The sequence below is a fragment of the Vidua chalybeata genome, chromosome 15 (assembly GCF_026979565.1).
Source record: "Vidua chalybeata isolate OUT-0048 chromosome 15, bVidCha1 merged haplotype, whole genome shotgun sequence".
Classification (NCBI taxonomy): Eukaryota; Metazoa; Chordata; class Aves; order Passeriformes; family Viduidae; genus Vidua; species Vidua chalybeata.
Genome location: NC_071544.1, coordinates 1,411,543 through 1,424,880, shown reverse-complemented (window position 1 = coordinate 1,424,880; position 13,338 = coordinate 1,411,543). Strand labels below are relative to the sequence as shown.

The following is a 13,338-nucleotide window of genomic DNA, read 5'->3' as shown; positions in this document are numbered from 1 at the left end:
CCAACCCTCGTCCCCAAGGGCCACATCCACACTGTCAATGCTACTCTGTGTGTTTTGCTCAGGTTGACATTTCTGTTGCTCAGAAAGACTCTTCTAGGCTGGAAATGGATATTTATATGCAGAGCATCCAAATTCTGACAGAAAATGTGCATGCATTTTTTTCCCAAAGAGTGGAAGAACTGAAGGCAGAATGTGTCCCAGAATTTCCAGTTAACCTCTGAATTTACTTATATTTTTCCCTGTGAAAACTTCCTAAGGATTAAGACCCAAACACTTCATGAAGTGAGCTGTAACTCCATCCTAATTGCAAACAATTAGGACTAATCATTCCCTGTAGGGTGGTTATCTCAAATTGTTCAGTAGTGACTGAATTGGTGATCTCAGAAGCTGAAAATATTCCCTTCAGCAGACACTGAGCTGTGGGGATGATAAGCCTGAACCAGTTAATGTGTTCCTGTTGGAACCAGAACAGCTCAGACCCAGGAGTCAATGCCTGGTGTGAGAGTACAGGTCATTTCTGTGCACTCTCCAGAGTTTTTTGTGACTCCCACCAGCTCCTTAGGGAAGCTTTCCATTGAACACCAAGGTTTCCCTCACAGCAAGGATTTTTTTCCCCTGCTGTTCTCCCCTGCCCTCCCCTTGGTGTAACGTTGAGCCGCTCGTGCTGGCTGCTCTCCCACACCTCTGCCAGCCTCGTGCTGCACTTGCCATGGAGGTGGTGATTAAATCCCTGCCTCATTGTTTTAAAAGGCTTGGAGAACACTGGGAGCGGGTGGAGAAGAGGATCCTCACATTTGTATCATGTGGGCAACTCGGTGTGTTTTTTCCCGTGTCCTATTTTGGAAACAGCTGAACTATTTTAGCTGAAATCTTCTCCAAGCCTGAAATAAATGCATTTAAGGGAAAAAAAAAAAAAAAAAAAAAAAAAAAAAAAAAAAAAAAAAAAACCAAAAAAACCCAAAAAAACCAAACACAAAACCCAAAAAAAAAAAAAAACCCAACCCCCAAACCAACCAACAAGCCTTGAGGCATTCCACTCCTGTGGAAAATTTCAGCTGAAAAAGTTAAAAGTTTGACATATTTTTAGGCAAGGGAAAATGGGGTCTTACAATGTTACACAACCCTAATAATAGCCAGGGCTCCTGCCTCTGACTGAAATACAGGTGAGGCTCTGTGAGAGCTGGTTTGAAACCTGCAACCTGCTCTGGAATAGGAAATAAGCTGCATTGCTTTGTTCAGCACAAATGTCATGCTAGTTATGCATGTTTAACCTTTAATATACTTTAAATCTAAATTTAACCATGTGGAAAAAATCTCGGATGTCAAAAAAAAAAAAATCTGCTGGCGAGGGAAAAAATTTTGTATTCTCAGCCAGCACTAAATTACCCAGATGCAATTGCTAATGAGCTGAATCTCTTCTCTCCAAAAGGAGTTTGCCCTTACAAAAATAGAAGAGAGCGACATAAAAGATGACAGTGGGAAGGAGCCGGGGACAGAGGATGACGCTGATCCTGAAGACCTGGAAGTGTTTTACCCCACAGATCAGTGGCAAACCCTGCCTCCAGGTAACTGCTGCTGGCTAATTATAGCATGCCTCTGGAAGCCACCTGCCAGCACTGACAGGAGCCTTGCAGACACTCCAAGAGCTGGTTGTTCCCATAACAATGTGTGCTTTTGCTGGTGTACACATAAAGAGAAGGATGTGGTGACGCAGTGCAGGGACTGGAGGCCGTGGGCAAAGCGTCCAAGGAGGGCACTGGAGCAGGAGGAGTGGGCTGCCAGCCCCCTTGTGGGTGGGAGCTGTCTCTCTCACTGGCTCCTCAGCCTTTTCTCTCTTCATTTGTCAGGGGCCAGGTTTTATAACATTTGCTGGCACGTGGATTCCCAGGTCTGTTGTGCTCCGGTGTGGAGCTGCTCAGTGGCAAACTGATTAGGAGCTGTCACTGGAGCACTGCACAGCTTTTAACAATGGGTTTTCTGTTCCTTGGCTGTTTGAAAGCTAGCTTTTATTTCCATCTGTGCAAACCACAAAAAACCTCTTCCCTTTCTTTGGGTTGGTGTCTTTCATTAGACATGCTGGGACTCTGTGGAGAGAGGAGCCCAGCGGAGCAGCTTGGCCTCCGTCTGCTGGGAAGGCTCTGGAGGGGTCAAACCCATTCAAACACACACAGATGCACGTGTGCATACATATTCCAACAATTAGCCTGTCCCTGGGGTCCTGAACGAGCTGTTTAATCCACTTGTGCTTTGGTGTCCTCATGTATATGCAGGTGTAATACCTTCCCACCTCACAAGGGTGAACTAAGTAGTAATTAATTTTTATAAAGTGCTCTGAATTTAAGAGCTTTATCCTATGCTCAGTATTATCATTGAATGAATAAGTATGGGTTCCATTTGTCTTGAAATTTCTGCCAGATATAGCAGAATGACTTTTCCAAATGTAAATCTTTATATAACATAAATGGCTACAAAAGCCCCTGTGTTCCACAGAGCTGTAGTATATACTTATATTCCATTTCTGTACCATTATGTATGGAAGGCATGTGGTGTCCCTGCTCATTATTCAGCCTGGCAGATCCCCACCAGCTTTGTTGGAGCAGAACATGTACATACTTGCAATCATTAGAAACCTCATTGCAGGGTTTGTTCACAAGCACCTTCTCCACTGCTCGGGTGCCTTATTCTGCTTCATTTTTGTAGTTATTCCATGTTGGGCACACGCAGTGAAGGGTTTGTGGAAGTGGGGAGCTTGTCAGTATTCACAGAGGAGAGTAATTTTGGTTACTCTTGTAAAGACTTTAATGGTATCCTGCCTCACGCTCCGACTGCTACAGGTCCCAGCACTGGGGACACGGCACAAAGAGGAGCCTGCCTTGATCTCCTGCTGCCAGCCTGGGTTTCTGTCTCCTGGGGGTTCCTCGAGTGAAATCCCTGTGAGGACTGGCACTCACACCTTCAGCACGTGTTAGCCAAGGCTGGGGACCCTGCTGCCAGCATGAGCCCATCCCTGTAGCCTCTGGCCCACACTTTCCCAGTGTGAGCACAGCTCTGGCTGGGCAGGGAGCTGACCTGGCACGAGGGAAGCTGCTGCTGTGGCTGCACAGGGATGCACCTTCTGGTCCTGCAGCAGAGCCACGCTCCTTGGCAGCGTGTCTCATCCACTGCTTCTGCATCTTGCCATGTTTTCCATGTGGTTGCACTCACTGGCAGCTGAGCAAAGCCTGGCTGGGCTGGGCTCAGAGTTTGCCTTCTGCTGCCCATCTCTCCAAGACACTCCCACTCCCTCTCCCGTTGTATCCCTGCAGCAAAGTAGGCCAGTCTCTCTGGGGGGAAGCAAATGATTGAATTTAGAACTGATCTGCAGTTCTGAACACTGGGAGGGAGCTTGGAGCTGCGCTTCGCCCATCTCACTCCTGTTTCAACTTGTTCCTGTTCTGAGCTCACGCAGGAGTTTTGTGCTTCTCTACAATGGTGCAGCAGCTCATCTTTTATAGATGTATTCCCAGTTTTCCTCTGCTGAGTTTCCAGTTCCCTGTTACTAATTGCATCAATCCACATTTCCACTGGGACTGCAGCAGTGTCATCAACCTGTAACCTGTCAAATCCACCCCAAATTCGATTGTTATTGTGTCTGTAACGCTTTGGGCGCTTGTTCCTCGCTGTCTACAGTGTGAGCTGGATTTTGATCAAGTGCTTCCTTGCACTTTGAGCACACTTCAAGCTGCTGGAGGTAGCTGGATGCAAACACAGAGAGACAGTTGCCCTAAGAGCTGTGCTGCCTGTAATCTGGAAGCAAGATCAGCTGTCTCTTCTGCCAGGCAGCCGGAGCTGACGGCTCTGGAAAGGTTGGTGAAACTTCCCAAAGCCCTTTAACACTTCGTTAGGCATTGCTTCTTTCTCACTTGGCACTAAATAATGCACCAGGTGCAGGGCTCACACTGAAAGGAGGCGTGTGCCTCGGAGAGGCTTCCAGCACCTCTGCTATTGGACTTTTGGGCATCGTCTGTGGGGCTTTTCCTTCTGTCCATGGCTGGAGTCCACAGGAACCTGGAGGGTTTTTGGGGTTTAGTGAGTGGGATTGCTGTGTCCTCTGAATGAAGGTTCACAGCCCTGCTCAGACTCCTCATGGTCAGGTCACAGAGTTTGAAGTTGTGCTTCCTCTGCTCTCTTTTTTTGTTCAGAATACACTTTCTCCAGGTGATAGTACCCTTGGGAGCTGGAATATCTTTTTTCCTTTGTTATTTGGGCACCAAATTTCCCAATATTTTGTTTAGCATTCCTGATGATGATTGGAAGTTGGATTGCTCTGACCATCTAGTTGTATCACTGAGCAGCAGATTTTTCCATCCAGCATTAGGGTGGGAAATTTTCCACCCAGCAGTGGCTCCACTGGGAAGACTTTGCTGTGAAGATTCAGAAAAAGGATATCAGAGACAGGGGTTTAATTGGGAAAGGAAAAGGGTGTTAATCACCACCCCAGCAGTGAAGAGTGGAGAGCTGGGGCTGCACAGGGCCTCTGCTCTGCCCATCCCCATGGCAGCAGCACTTTGCTGCTCCCTAATGTGGTAGAAACCCTCTGGCAGCTTTTCCAGCTGACAGTTGGGAGTTAATGAGTCCAGTTTCCAATCCAGATGGACAAGTGAGAACCTCCTCTGCCCAAAATATCAAAATATTTAGATTGCTCTGCAGACAGGCAGCAGTGGGGCAGAGAGGCTGCCTTTGCTGCAGAGCAGCTCCCTGCAGACTGGAGGGATGGAGCAGAGCCTGGCACTGTGACTGGCATGGTGCAGCGTGGATCTCTCTGGGGTTTGAATGGATGTCTCAGGGCAGAGCAGAGAGCTTAGCTGGCCTGCACCTTCACTGTGGTTAAAGCTCTGCTTTGCAGAGCTGAACCTGCAGTGACTCCTCAGGGTTTGTGCTGCCCAGAATAATTTTCTAAAGTGCCCGATTATTTCACAGTTAAAAACCAAGGAGCCATGGCTGCTGCTGCTGATCAGGCTGCCAGAGTGAAGCTGATGTGAACATACTGTTGGTGCTGCTTCTGCAAAGATGAAACCATCTTATGTTCAGCAGGGAGCCAGTGATATATTGCTTGGCATTTAAATATCCATGGCTGCAGCTCTCAAGGATCCTCGGGCTATCTTTGCTGCTCCTGCTTGTCACAGGTCTTCTCCCATCTCATTTGCTGCTCAAACAAAGTTTTACACCTGGAAACACAGTTCTCCAGGCAGCCACGTCGGGGAGGTGTTTCCAGAGGCTGCTTTGAAGGACTTGCTGTGGAAAGAACAGGGCTGAGGATGGGCAATAACTCGGTCCAGTTTCATTGGCAGTCTGACTTCCAGGTGACTTCAGTGGCCAAATGAGGCAGCCCTGCTTTAGGCTGAGAAGAGGTTCTTGAAGCAGGGGGAGGAAGGAGGCAGGAGGGATCTGTGCCAGGCCTGTCTCTGTAGGAATCCAGGGCATCCCTGTGGCTGCCCTAGAAGGTCTAAAACCCTGGCAGGGGTCAGAAACCCCCCTGTACAGAGCCCCGAGAGACACTGTCTTTGATCTCTGTCCATGGAAAAGAGTTTTCAATCTTACAGGATGAATTACAAGCTCTGAGTGTTTGATGTAAGTAGTAATTAGTGTGGCATGGGTGCAAAAGTAGAATTTTAGGATTCTAGGTAAGGGGTTCAAAGGGGGCAAGATGGAGGAAAATTGGGTGTGCCTTGTCCTTTTTCTTCTTCTTCATGCCCTCCATGTTTCACTGTGCTGTTGGCATTTTTCTGTTGGTTTGGGCTGGGGACACACTGTTCAACATGGGTGATGGATATTGGCACGTTATTGTAAATAAAGCACACATAGTTTCTAGTATAGAATGTTTGTAAAACCCCACTGAGGGGCAGAGTCCCGCACGCTGCCCTGCAGGACAGACCCGCTGCAGGTCAGAGAGAAAATATTGTAGATAAGAAAGAATTAACAACCTTGAAAACCAGCACAGATGAATTATGACCCCTTCTTTGGCAGCGGGGCTGAAAGACAGAGACTTCTACAATCTCGGGATCATTTAAATATCACAGATCCTGACATGTCCCACAGCCCGTGGTGGTGACGTGGGTGCTGCTGAGGGTCCCCTCACACCTTGTCTGGGGGACCTTGCTCCTGCTGCTCGCTGGGATGTCCTGAGCTGCAGCAGCTCTTGCTAATTGCTTTGCTGGATTAATCACTGTCCAAACCATTGGCTTCTCACTGACCCGGACCTAACTCAGACAGTGGTGGGCAGGTCTCTGAAATATTTATGGCAGCATGGTCAAGAGAGGGCTGTGAAATACAGAGTGAAACCACCAGGGTATGCTCGTTTTTGCAAAGTTTGACATGTCTGATCCAGGAAATAGGAGCCTCATCAGATCAGCACAGATTTGCATATAGAGGGAAGGCAAATGGAATTTAAAAAAACCTCATCTATACTAGATGAAATGCTTCTTCTCTGGGTTTCTTTATAAAATGACTTGTTAGTGATGTGCGGAGGGGAGAAATCTTGAATCTGGGGTTGTTATAATCTTGTCTGGCCAGCAACAGGAGAGCTGGAGGATGATTCCAGCAGGTAGGAAAGGCCAGGCTGACTTGAGAGGAAATGTTCAGTGCTTGGAAGCTGAGTTATGGTCCCTGGTAGCTCTCCCTCTGCTTGTTTTCAATCTGACCTCTTGCATAGGAGGATTTTCATCTCCTAAATGTATCTCGTGCCTGTCCTTTTTATTGCCAGCTGCCTTCATGGGCTCCTCCCTCAGCTTCCTACCCTCGTGGGCTTTCCTTTGTCTCTCATCTCCACATCACAGGATGCACAGTGTCCCTAACACTGGCTTGTGCCTAATTCCAAGCCCTTGGCAGAAGTGCCAGGGCTGAAGCTTCAGGTGCTGCTCCTGCCTTGCGTGTGGGACAGTGCCCGGCAGATGTGGCACACCAAGCACATCCTCCATGCCCTATGCCCTGCTCCTGGTCTGGGTAAGGGGGATAGTGGTGTTTCCCTGTCTGCTCCAGGACTGGGGCTCAGGAGGTGCTGGGACAATGAGCAGACAGCAGACAGGGGTTCCCAGCCCCCTGCTCCAGCAGGAGGACTGTTTGAAGGCTGCCAGCTCTGGGCAGGGAGACACGGCACGAGTGTCCCACCCTGCGCTTGGTTTCAGCATTTCTGTGATGAATTGGGAGCCAGTTTTTGCCCCCCAAATGCAGGTGAAACTTCTCTCATTTCCAGAAGTGGCAGTGTCCTGGCAGCACTGGTGTGGTGAGAAAAAGCCCTACATTGTTTGCTCGGGTTTAGGAGCAAGGTGAGCTTGGGGTGGGTTTTTGGTGTGTCCAGTCAGTCCTGTCCCTTACTGGCTGTGATGTTACTGGTTTCCTTAAACAAACTGGTTACAAAAGACTTTTGCAGTGATGCTCTTCTGCAAAAAACTAACTGTGCTTCTGAGCAGCCAGAATAAAAGTCTGAGCTTCTCTAACATGCAGCCACAGGCTAGGGATGTGGGGCACTGCCAAAACAAGGATGCAGTGCTGTGTTTTCATGAGCCAAGCCATTACTCCTGCTAGTGGTTTGTGGAATTCTGAGCCCTGCAGGGTATTCCAGGTGCTCTGGAGTGGTCATAAACCAGGGATGAGGTGCTGAGAGTCAAGCAGTGGCTTTAGTGCAACAGGAGGGGGTTAAGCTGTAGCTTTCAGAATAATTTCAAACGTCACTTTAATCATGCTCAGGCTGCTAGTGGTGTAATAGCAGTAGACATCAGCAGTGGGAATCATTCCCGAGGTTAAATGTACATTGTTTGGTGGGGGAAAAGTGCTTTGAAAGAAGAGGGACTGTTTCCCAGAGAAGACATCTCTCATTCCTTGCTTTTATCTCGTCCCTGCCAAGCCAGGGATGCTGTGAGCTGCTGAGAGGTGCTTAAATGTGTGCTGGGTGATGAGGAATGCCTTGCTGTGGTTTTTATGTGCAAGCAGGCTGGATTTCCTGCAATAGCTCAAATAACCTTCGCGTGGCTGTTTAGAGGGATGAACCTCATTAAAGAAGAGGTATTTAATAACAGGCCTATTTTTATCTCTGTCTTTATCTAACAGTCTGCACATTTATTTCAAGCTTGTAACAGTGCTTTGGAAGAAAAATGTTTTCCCTCCTCTAAAATGTTTTGGCAGTGTCTCCAGCCTTGGTTATCTTGAATTCCAGTTTGGCTATCATCCCTCCTCCTTCCACACCAGGCCCACAGCTCCAAGATTTCCTTGGGGAATGGGAAATTTCTATGGGCATATGGTTTCAAAACATGGGACTTGGGTCCCAGGGTCACTGAAACAGTTCTGAAGGTTTGATCAAACATAATCACAGCAACTCCCTCAGGCTCCAAATGTGTGATCTTGGGTGGGACAAGCACTGCAGGCATTGCAGTGTTTGCTGCAGGATATGATTGACCACATGCTCTGGAAGAGGCTGGCAGCTCTGGGGGTCAGGCATTCCTGCTGAGATTATTTTTTTTTTTTCCTAAATTTGTCAACTTTATTCTTTAATTTACAAATTAAACCCTGACCTATAGATCTCCTGCAGACATTGTGTTTTCAGCCCACTCTCCTGTATTTACTCTCAGTTGCTGGTGGTGATGGAGGCAGCCCCAGCCCCGAGGGGATGCACCATCTTTCCAGCTCTTTCCACATCCATCCCTTTGGCATTGCTGGCTCTGTATCCAGACCCTGCCCTGGCTGAAGGTTTGCTGGAGCACAAGTGCCTGAGCCTGTGGCCAGGATGACCATTTCTGAGCCCTTTTCCCAGGACACATGTGGCCACATGCTCCAGGAGATGCTGGATCTGGGCCCTGGGATGTGTGTGGCAGTGATTACAAAAGAACTTGACTCTAGGCACTAATCCCTGGCTTTTCCTTGCTGTTCAGTCTGGATCATGTACATCCCTTAACCACAGTTCTGCAGCATTATCTTGTTTCCATAATTAAGGAGTATTTTCCATGGTCTTGCTCAGGCCCTTCCTCCCTGCAGTTTTCCCCCACGGGCTAAGGCCTGACTTACTGAAACTTCCACAGAACTGATTCTGAGTGGACAAGGTCAGAGGGTTTTTCAGGCAGTCAGCACAGTCAGATGGCTCCTGTGAGGAATATTTCACTTGCTCCTTCACAGTTCTTGCCTGCAAATTGTCCTCTTGCTCAGATGGGGCTCCAGCTTTTTTTTTTTTTTTTCCCTCATTTTTCTTTCCTAAGTTATTCAATTTTCCATACATTTGTTTATAGGGTTACACAAGCAACAGGTCTGCTTTTTCCACAGATCCTCCCAGAGCCATGTGCTGTGCCTGCTCCATTCTGGTGCAAAAGCACCTTGCTCCTCTGAGGAAAACTCAGAATATCCATCCAGCTGTCTTGACTGAGCGAGGCATTTTCTCTGAACCCTACCCTCTGTTCATTTCAGAATCTGCAGGGAATTTGGGACATAAATTAAAAAGCTATTTGATGCTACTTGAGGTCTAGAAGCTGGTTTTGCATTTGTTCTTACTTGAACGTACACCGAGACAAATGGCTCTGTTTTACTGAAGCTGCTTCCTTTAACATCCTGAGGAAACTTCCCAGTTAAAAATGGCTCTGTTTTTCCAGCCCTGCTTTACCAGCAAAAGCTGGGGAAGAAAATGTAATCTCCTTGGGTCTGTCCTGATGTTTTGTAGAACTAATTCCCATTTATTGGAAGAACTCTTCCACGCTAGATTCACGTTTAATTTTTTATTATGTGTTTACATTTTGGAAGGAGTAAGGGTGGTGGTGTTGGAAATTCTAATGAGGGACAACATTTCTGATTCAAAAGACTCAGGCTCATCTCTCCTGATTTTTCTGCCTGCTCCTAAAGACTGCAGGAAGTTTTGCTTGGGTCATTCACTTGCAACAGGATGTTATCTGAATACAGAATTAATGTATGCAGCCTGTCACTTGGAATTGCTGCTATTCTGCTGCTGGAGAGCTCCCGGGGTTGCAGAGTCCTTGCAAGCAGCAATAACAGGAATGTGCCTGTGATCCTGCAAAGCCAGAGGAGGAACAGGGAGCTGCAAGTCTCCCCCATCACTGCAGGGTGTGAATAAATAGATCTAATCAACAATTTACATGTTAGCCCCAGACCAGGTTTTATTTTTAGGATGTGTCATTCAGCCCAAGTGAAACCTCTGCATCTCGGGCTGGTGGTGTTTCTGAAAGCACCTCGAAGTGATCACCGAGGCTGGATTTTAAGCTGCATTTACATTTTGATAGAATCTGCTGCTTTCCTTATCTGAAACAAAGCCCACCTGATCTTCATTAATTACACGATCATTTCACCTGCTAACCAGGGTGCTCCTAATTACAGTTATCTCTCTGTTCTTCACCAGATAATACACAAAAAATTGTTATCCCAGGCTGTATCTGGATGAGCTGGAGCTGCGAGGAGGTTGCACATGGTGATGGTTTTACAGGTGGAGTGAAGGTATTTATAGACTGTCTGAGGGAACGCTGGAGGAGTGGCTGCTGTCCCGCTGGCTGTGCTGCCATTCCAAGACACCTCCACGGCAAAACACACAGAAAACACTGCTTAAACATAGAAAAATCTGGTTACTGCAGGGTGACTGGGGCAAGCCAGCTCCACAAGAGAGGTGGTGGAGTCCTGGGACATCCCAGACCCTCCTCAACACAGGCCTAGGGCTGGAGGGGACACTGCTTGAGCAGGGGTTGATCCCAGAGGTGTTTCCAGCCTCAGCTCTCAGGCACTGTCTGGCAGTGCCTTTTTTAAGACAGAAAATCTCATGGTGGCTTCACAGAGAGCTGCAAGCCCTGGTGGTGGTGCTGACTGCTCCCCCACTAACATCAGCTGCAGTCTGAGTGGGGCAAGCACAGAAGGGTCTTCTCTGAAAAGAGGCAGCAGGAAATGTCTGAGCTGCTGGGGATTTGTGGGTCCAGAGGACTGGAGCCAGGAGCCAGAGGCTGCAGGGAAGACGCCCCATGAGGGCAGAGCCTTTGCTGGAAGAGAAGTCAAGGGGCTTTCACTTGACTCCTGTTTCATCATCCTTCCACACACTGATCTCTTCAGATGCTCTCTAAACCTTTGGGTTGCTTTCTGAAGGGGAAAGGACTTGTCCTGGAGGAGGAGCAGGGCCAGGCTGCTGAGGATAGCTGGTAAGCTGTCAGCTGGCAAGAGAGGAGGGACATGGAGGCTCCTGCAGCCCAGGCTGTGCTCAGAGGTGTGAACACTGCATGAAGAGATGCACACACTCTCCTCCATCCACTGCAAGTGTTCTCAGGCCAAACACACCTGCACTGCCTGTTTGTACTGTTTACTATACTTGATAAAATGATATATGCGACTTTGGGGGTTTTTGTTGCCTTTTCTTAATCTGAAGAGAACTAAACATAGTTCACATGATTTCTTTTGTGCCTTCTGCAGTGCAGGTGATGCAGGCAGGGATGGAACAACGGCATCTTTATACTTGTCAAGTCTCTATCCACACCCGAGGAGCTGCCTGAAGCTCAAAGATGATTTTCTTGCAGGCTTAGAACACTACACCAGAAGGGAGAACAAGAAGCTCAGTGGAGATTGTGCTCCAGAAAATCTGTATCTGTGGTCCAAAAGCTAAATATGGAACCATGGAAGTGCACACTGCAGTGGCAGAGGAGCTGGGAATGCTGAATGGGGAGGTTTCCTGCCCTTCTTGCATGAGGAGCCAGCAGTCCTCTAGTTTTCCATGAGGATCTCTGGTTCTCCATGGTCCTCCATGAGGACCTCTGGTTGTCCATGGTTCTCCCTGAGGACCTCTGGTTCTCCATGAGGACCTCTTGTTCTCCATGGTTCTCCCTGAGGACCTCTGGTTCTCCATGAGGACCTCTGGTTCTCCATGGTTCCCTCTGAGGACCTGTTGTCCATGAGGACCTCTGGTTGTCCATGGTTCTCCCTGAGGACCTCTGGTTGTCCATGGTTCTCCATGAGGACCTCTGGTTGTCCATGGTTCTCCCTGAGGACCTCTGGTTCTCCACAAGGACCCCTGGTTCTCCGTGGTTCTCCACAGGCATGTGCTGATGCCCTGCCCAGAGCTTGCTGTGACAGCAGGCAGTAGTTTCAGGTGGGGCTGCTCTGCTGGCAGGGTTATGGTGCTCCCAGCAGGGCAGGGCAGGGATGCTCCTGTCCCAGCAGGTCACTGGGCATGCAGGTACCACCCTACAGCAGCTGCTCCTCCTCTGCATTGCTTCCAGGGACAAAACTCCTGTCCTGGAGGGACAGGAAGCCCTGCAGAGCCAGCACGGAGGGGACGGGCTGGGCAGCACCTGGGCAGCACTGGTTTAATCATTTCTGCCTGTTCCTGCCACGGAGGCTGTGTGCTGGGTGGAGATGTGTGTGTTTGGGGAGGGTTGGCCGACCATTAGCTTGTCAGGGTTTGCAACACTGGCAGCTGGGGAGAAAACTGTTATTAAGTGTAACGTGGCACCTTGGAGATGGAAGCATGGGGAGACAATAAATACAGCCTTCCATAATGCCATTTTATGGTGTCACTCTTCAGAATTTATTAAGACTTAGTTGCAGCCATGCCTGCAGCCTCCTGTGCTGGAATCAGTAAATTGTGTTCATTATCTCCAGCACTTGCTCTGACCTGCTGTGTTTTACAAGGGGGGAGACACTGAAGGTGTGGGGGCACCTCAGCTGCTTTCTGCAGCTGTTTCCTTGGTGGAAATCCAGCTTTTCTGGGGTTTCTGGGACACCCCAGGCAGTGTGGATGGGCCCCAAGTGTGACGTGGTGGTTGAAGAGAACACTGAGGGACTGAGGACCTGCCAAAATTACCACAGTTCCACGGGGAACGGGGAAGGAGCTGGGCGAGGAGGGATCCCATGGGCACCTTGGAGCACACTGGGACATCTGTCACTCCACTGTGGGACCACTCCAGCAGTCTTGGATGTGCTGAAGATGCTGGAAGTGGAAAAGGCTTCACAGGAGCTCCCTGAACTGCAGACAGGGAGATGCTACGCCCCTGTTTGGTGTCCTCTTGCACCAGGTGTTTTCAAATGAAAACATAAATGAAACCATGCTCCTTTCTCCCACATTTTTTGTCAGGACAAATCCCAGCAGCAGCACGTTTGTGTACCTTCATCCTTATCCCCAGCATTTAGGTCCAGGATGGAGGAAAACAAGTTCAAGCCCAACCTCCTGATAATTTATTATGTTCCTTGTGCTTAAGGGCAAAATTTAAGTTGCCAAAAGCAGATGTTTGCATGGTCTTTTTTTAGCTCTCAAAGTACTTTCTGTGTGCCTGATTGATGGACGTCCCTGTTACATTAATAGCTGGGCTTTGCAGAAAGCTGTTATTACCAGGAGAG

General features: G+C 48.5%; 1 protein-coding gene across 2 annotated transcripts in view; it reads left to right on the top strand.

The window, feature by feature from the left end:
* SIL1 (SIL1 nucleotide exchange factor) overlaps positions 1-13,338 on the top strand; it is a 106,876-nt gene that overhangs the window by 22,931 nt on the left and 70,607 nt on the right. For both annotated transcript variants that reach the window (XM_053956426.1, XM_053956425.1), the window contains exon 3: positions 1,430-1,565. In XM_053956426.1, coding sequence (XP_053812401.1) covers positions 1,430-1,565 — 136 coding nt within the window. The remainder of the gene's footprint in view (positions 1-1,429; positions 1,566-13,338) is intronic.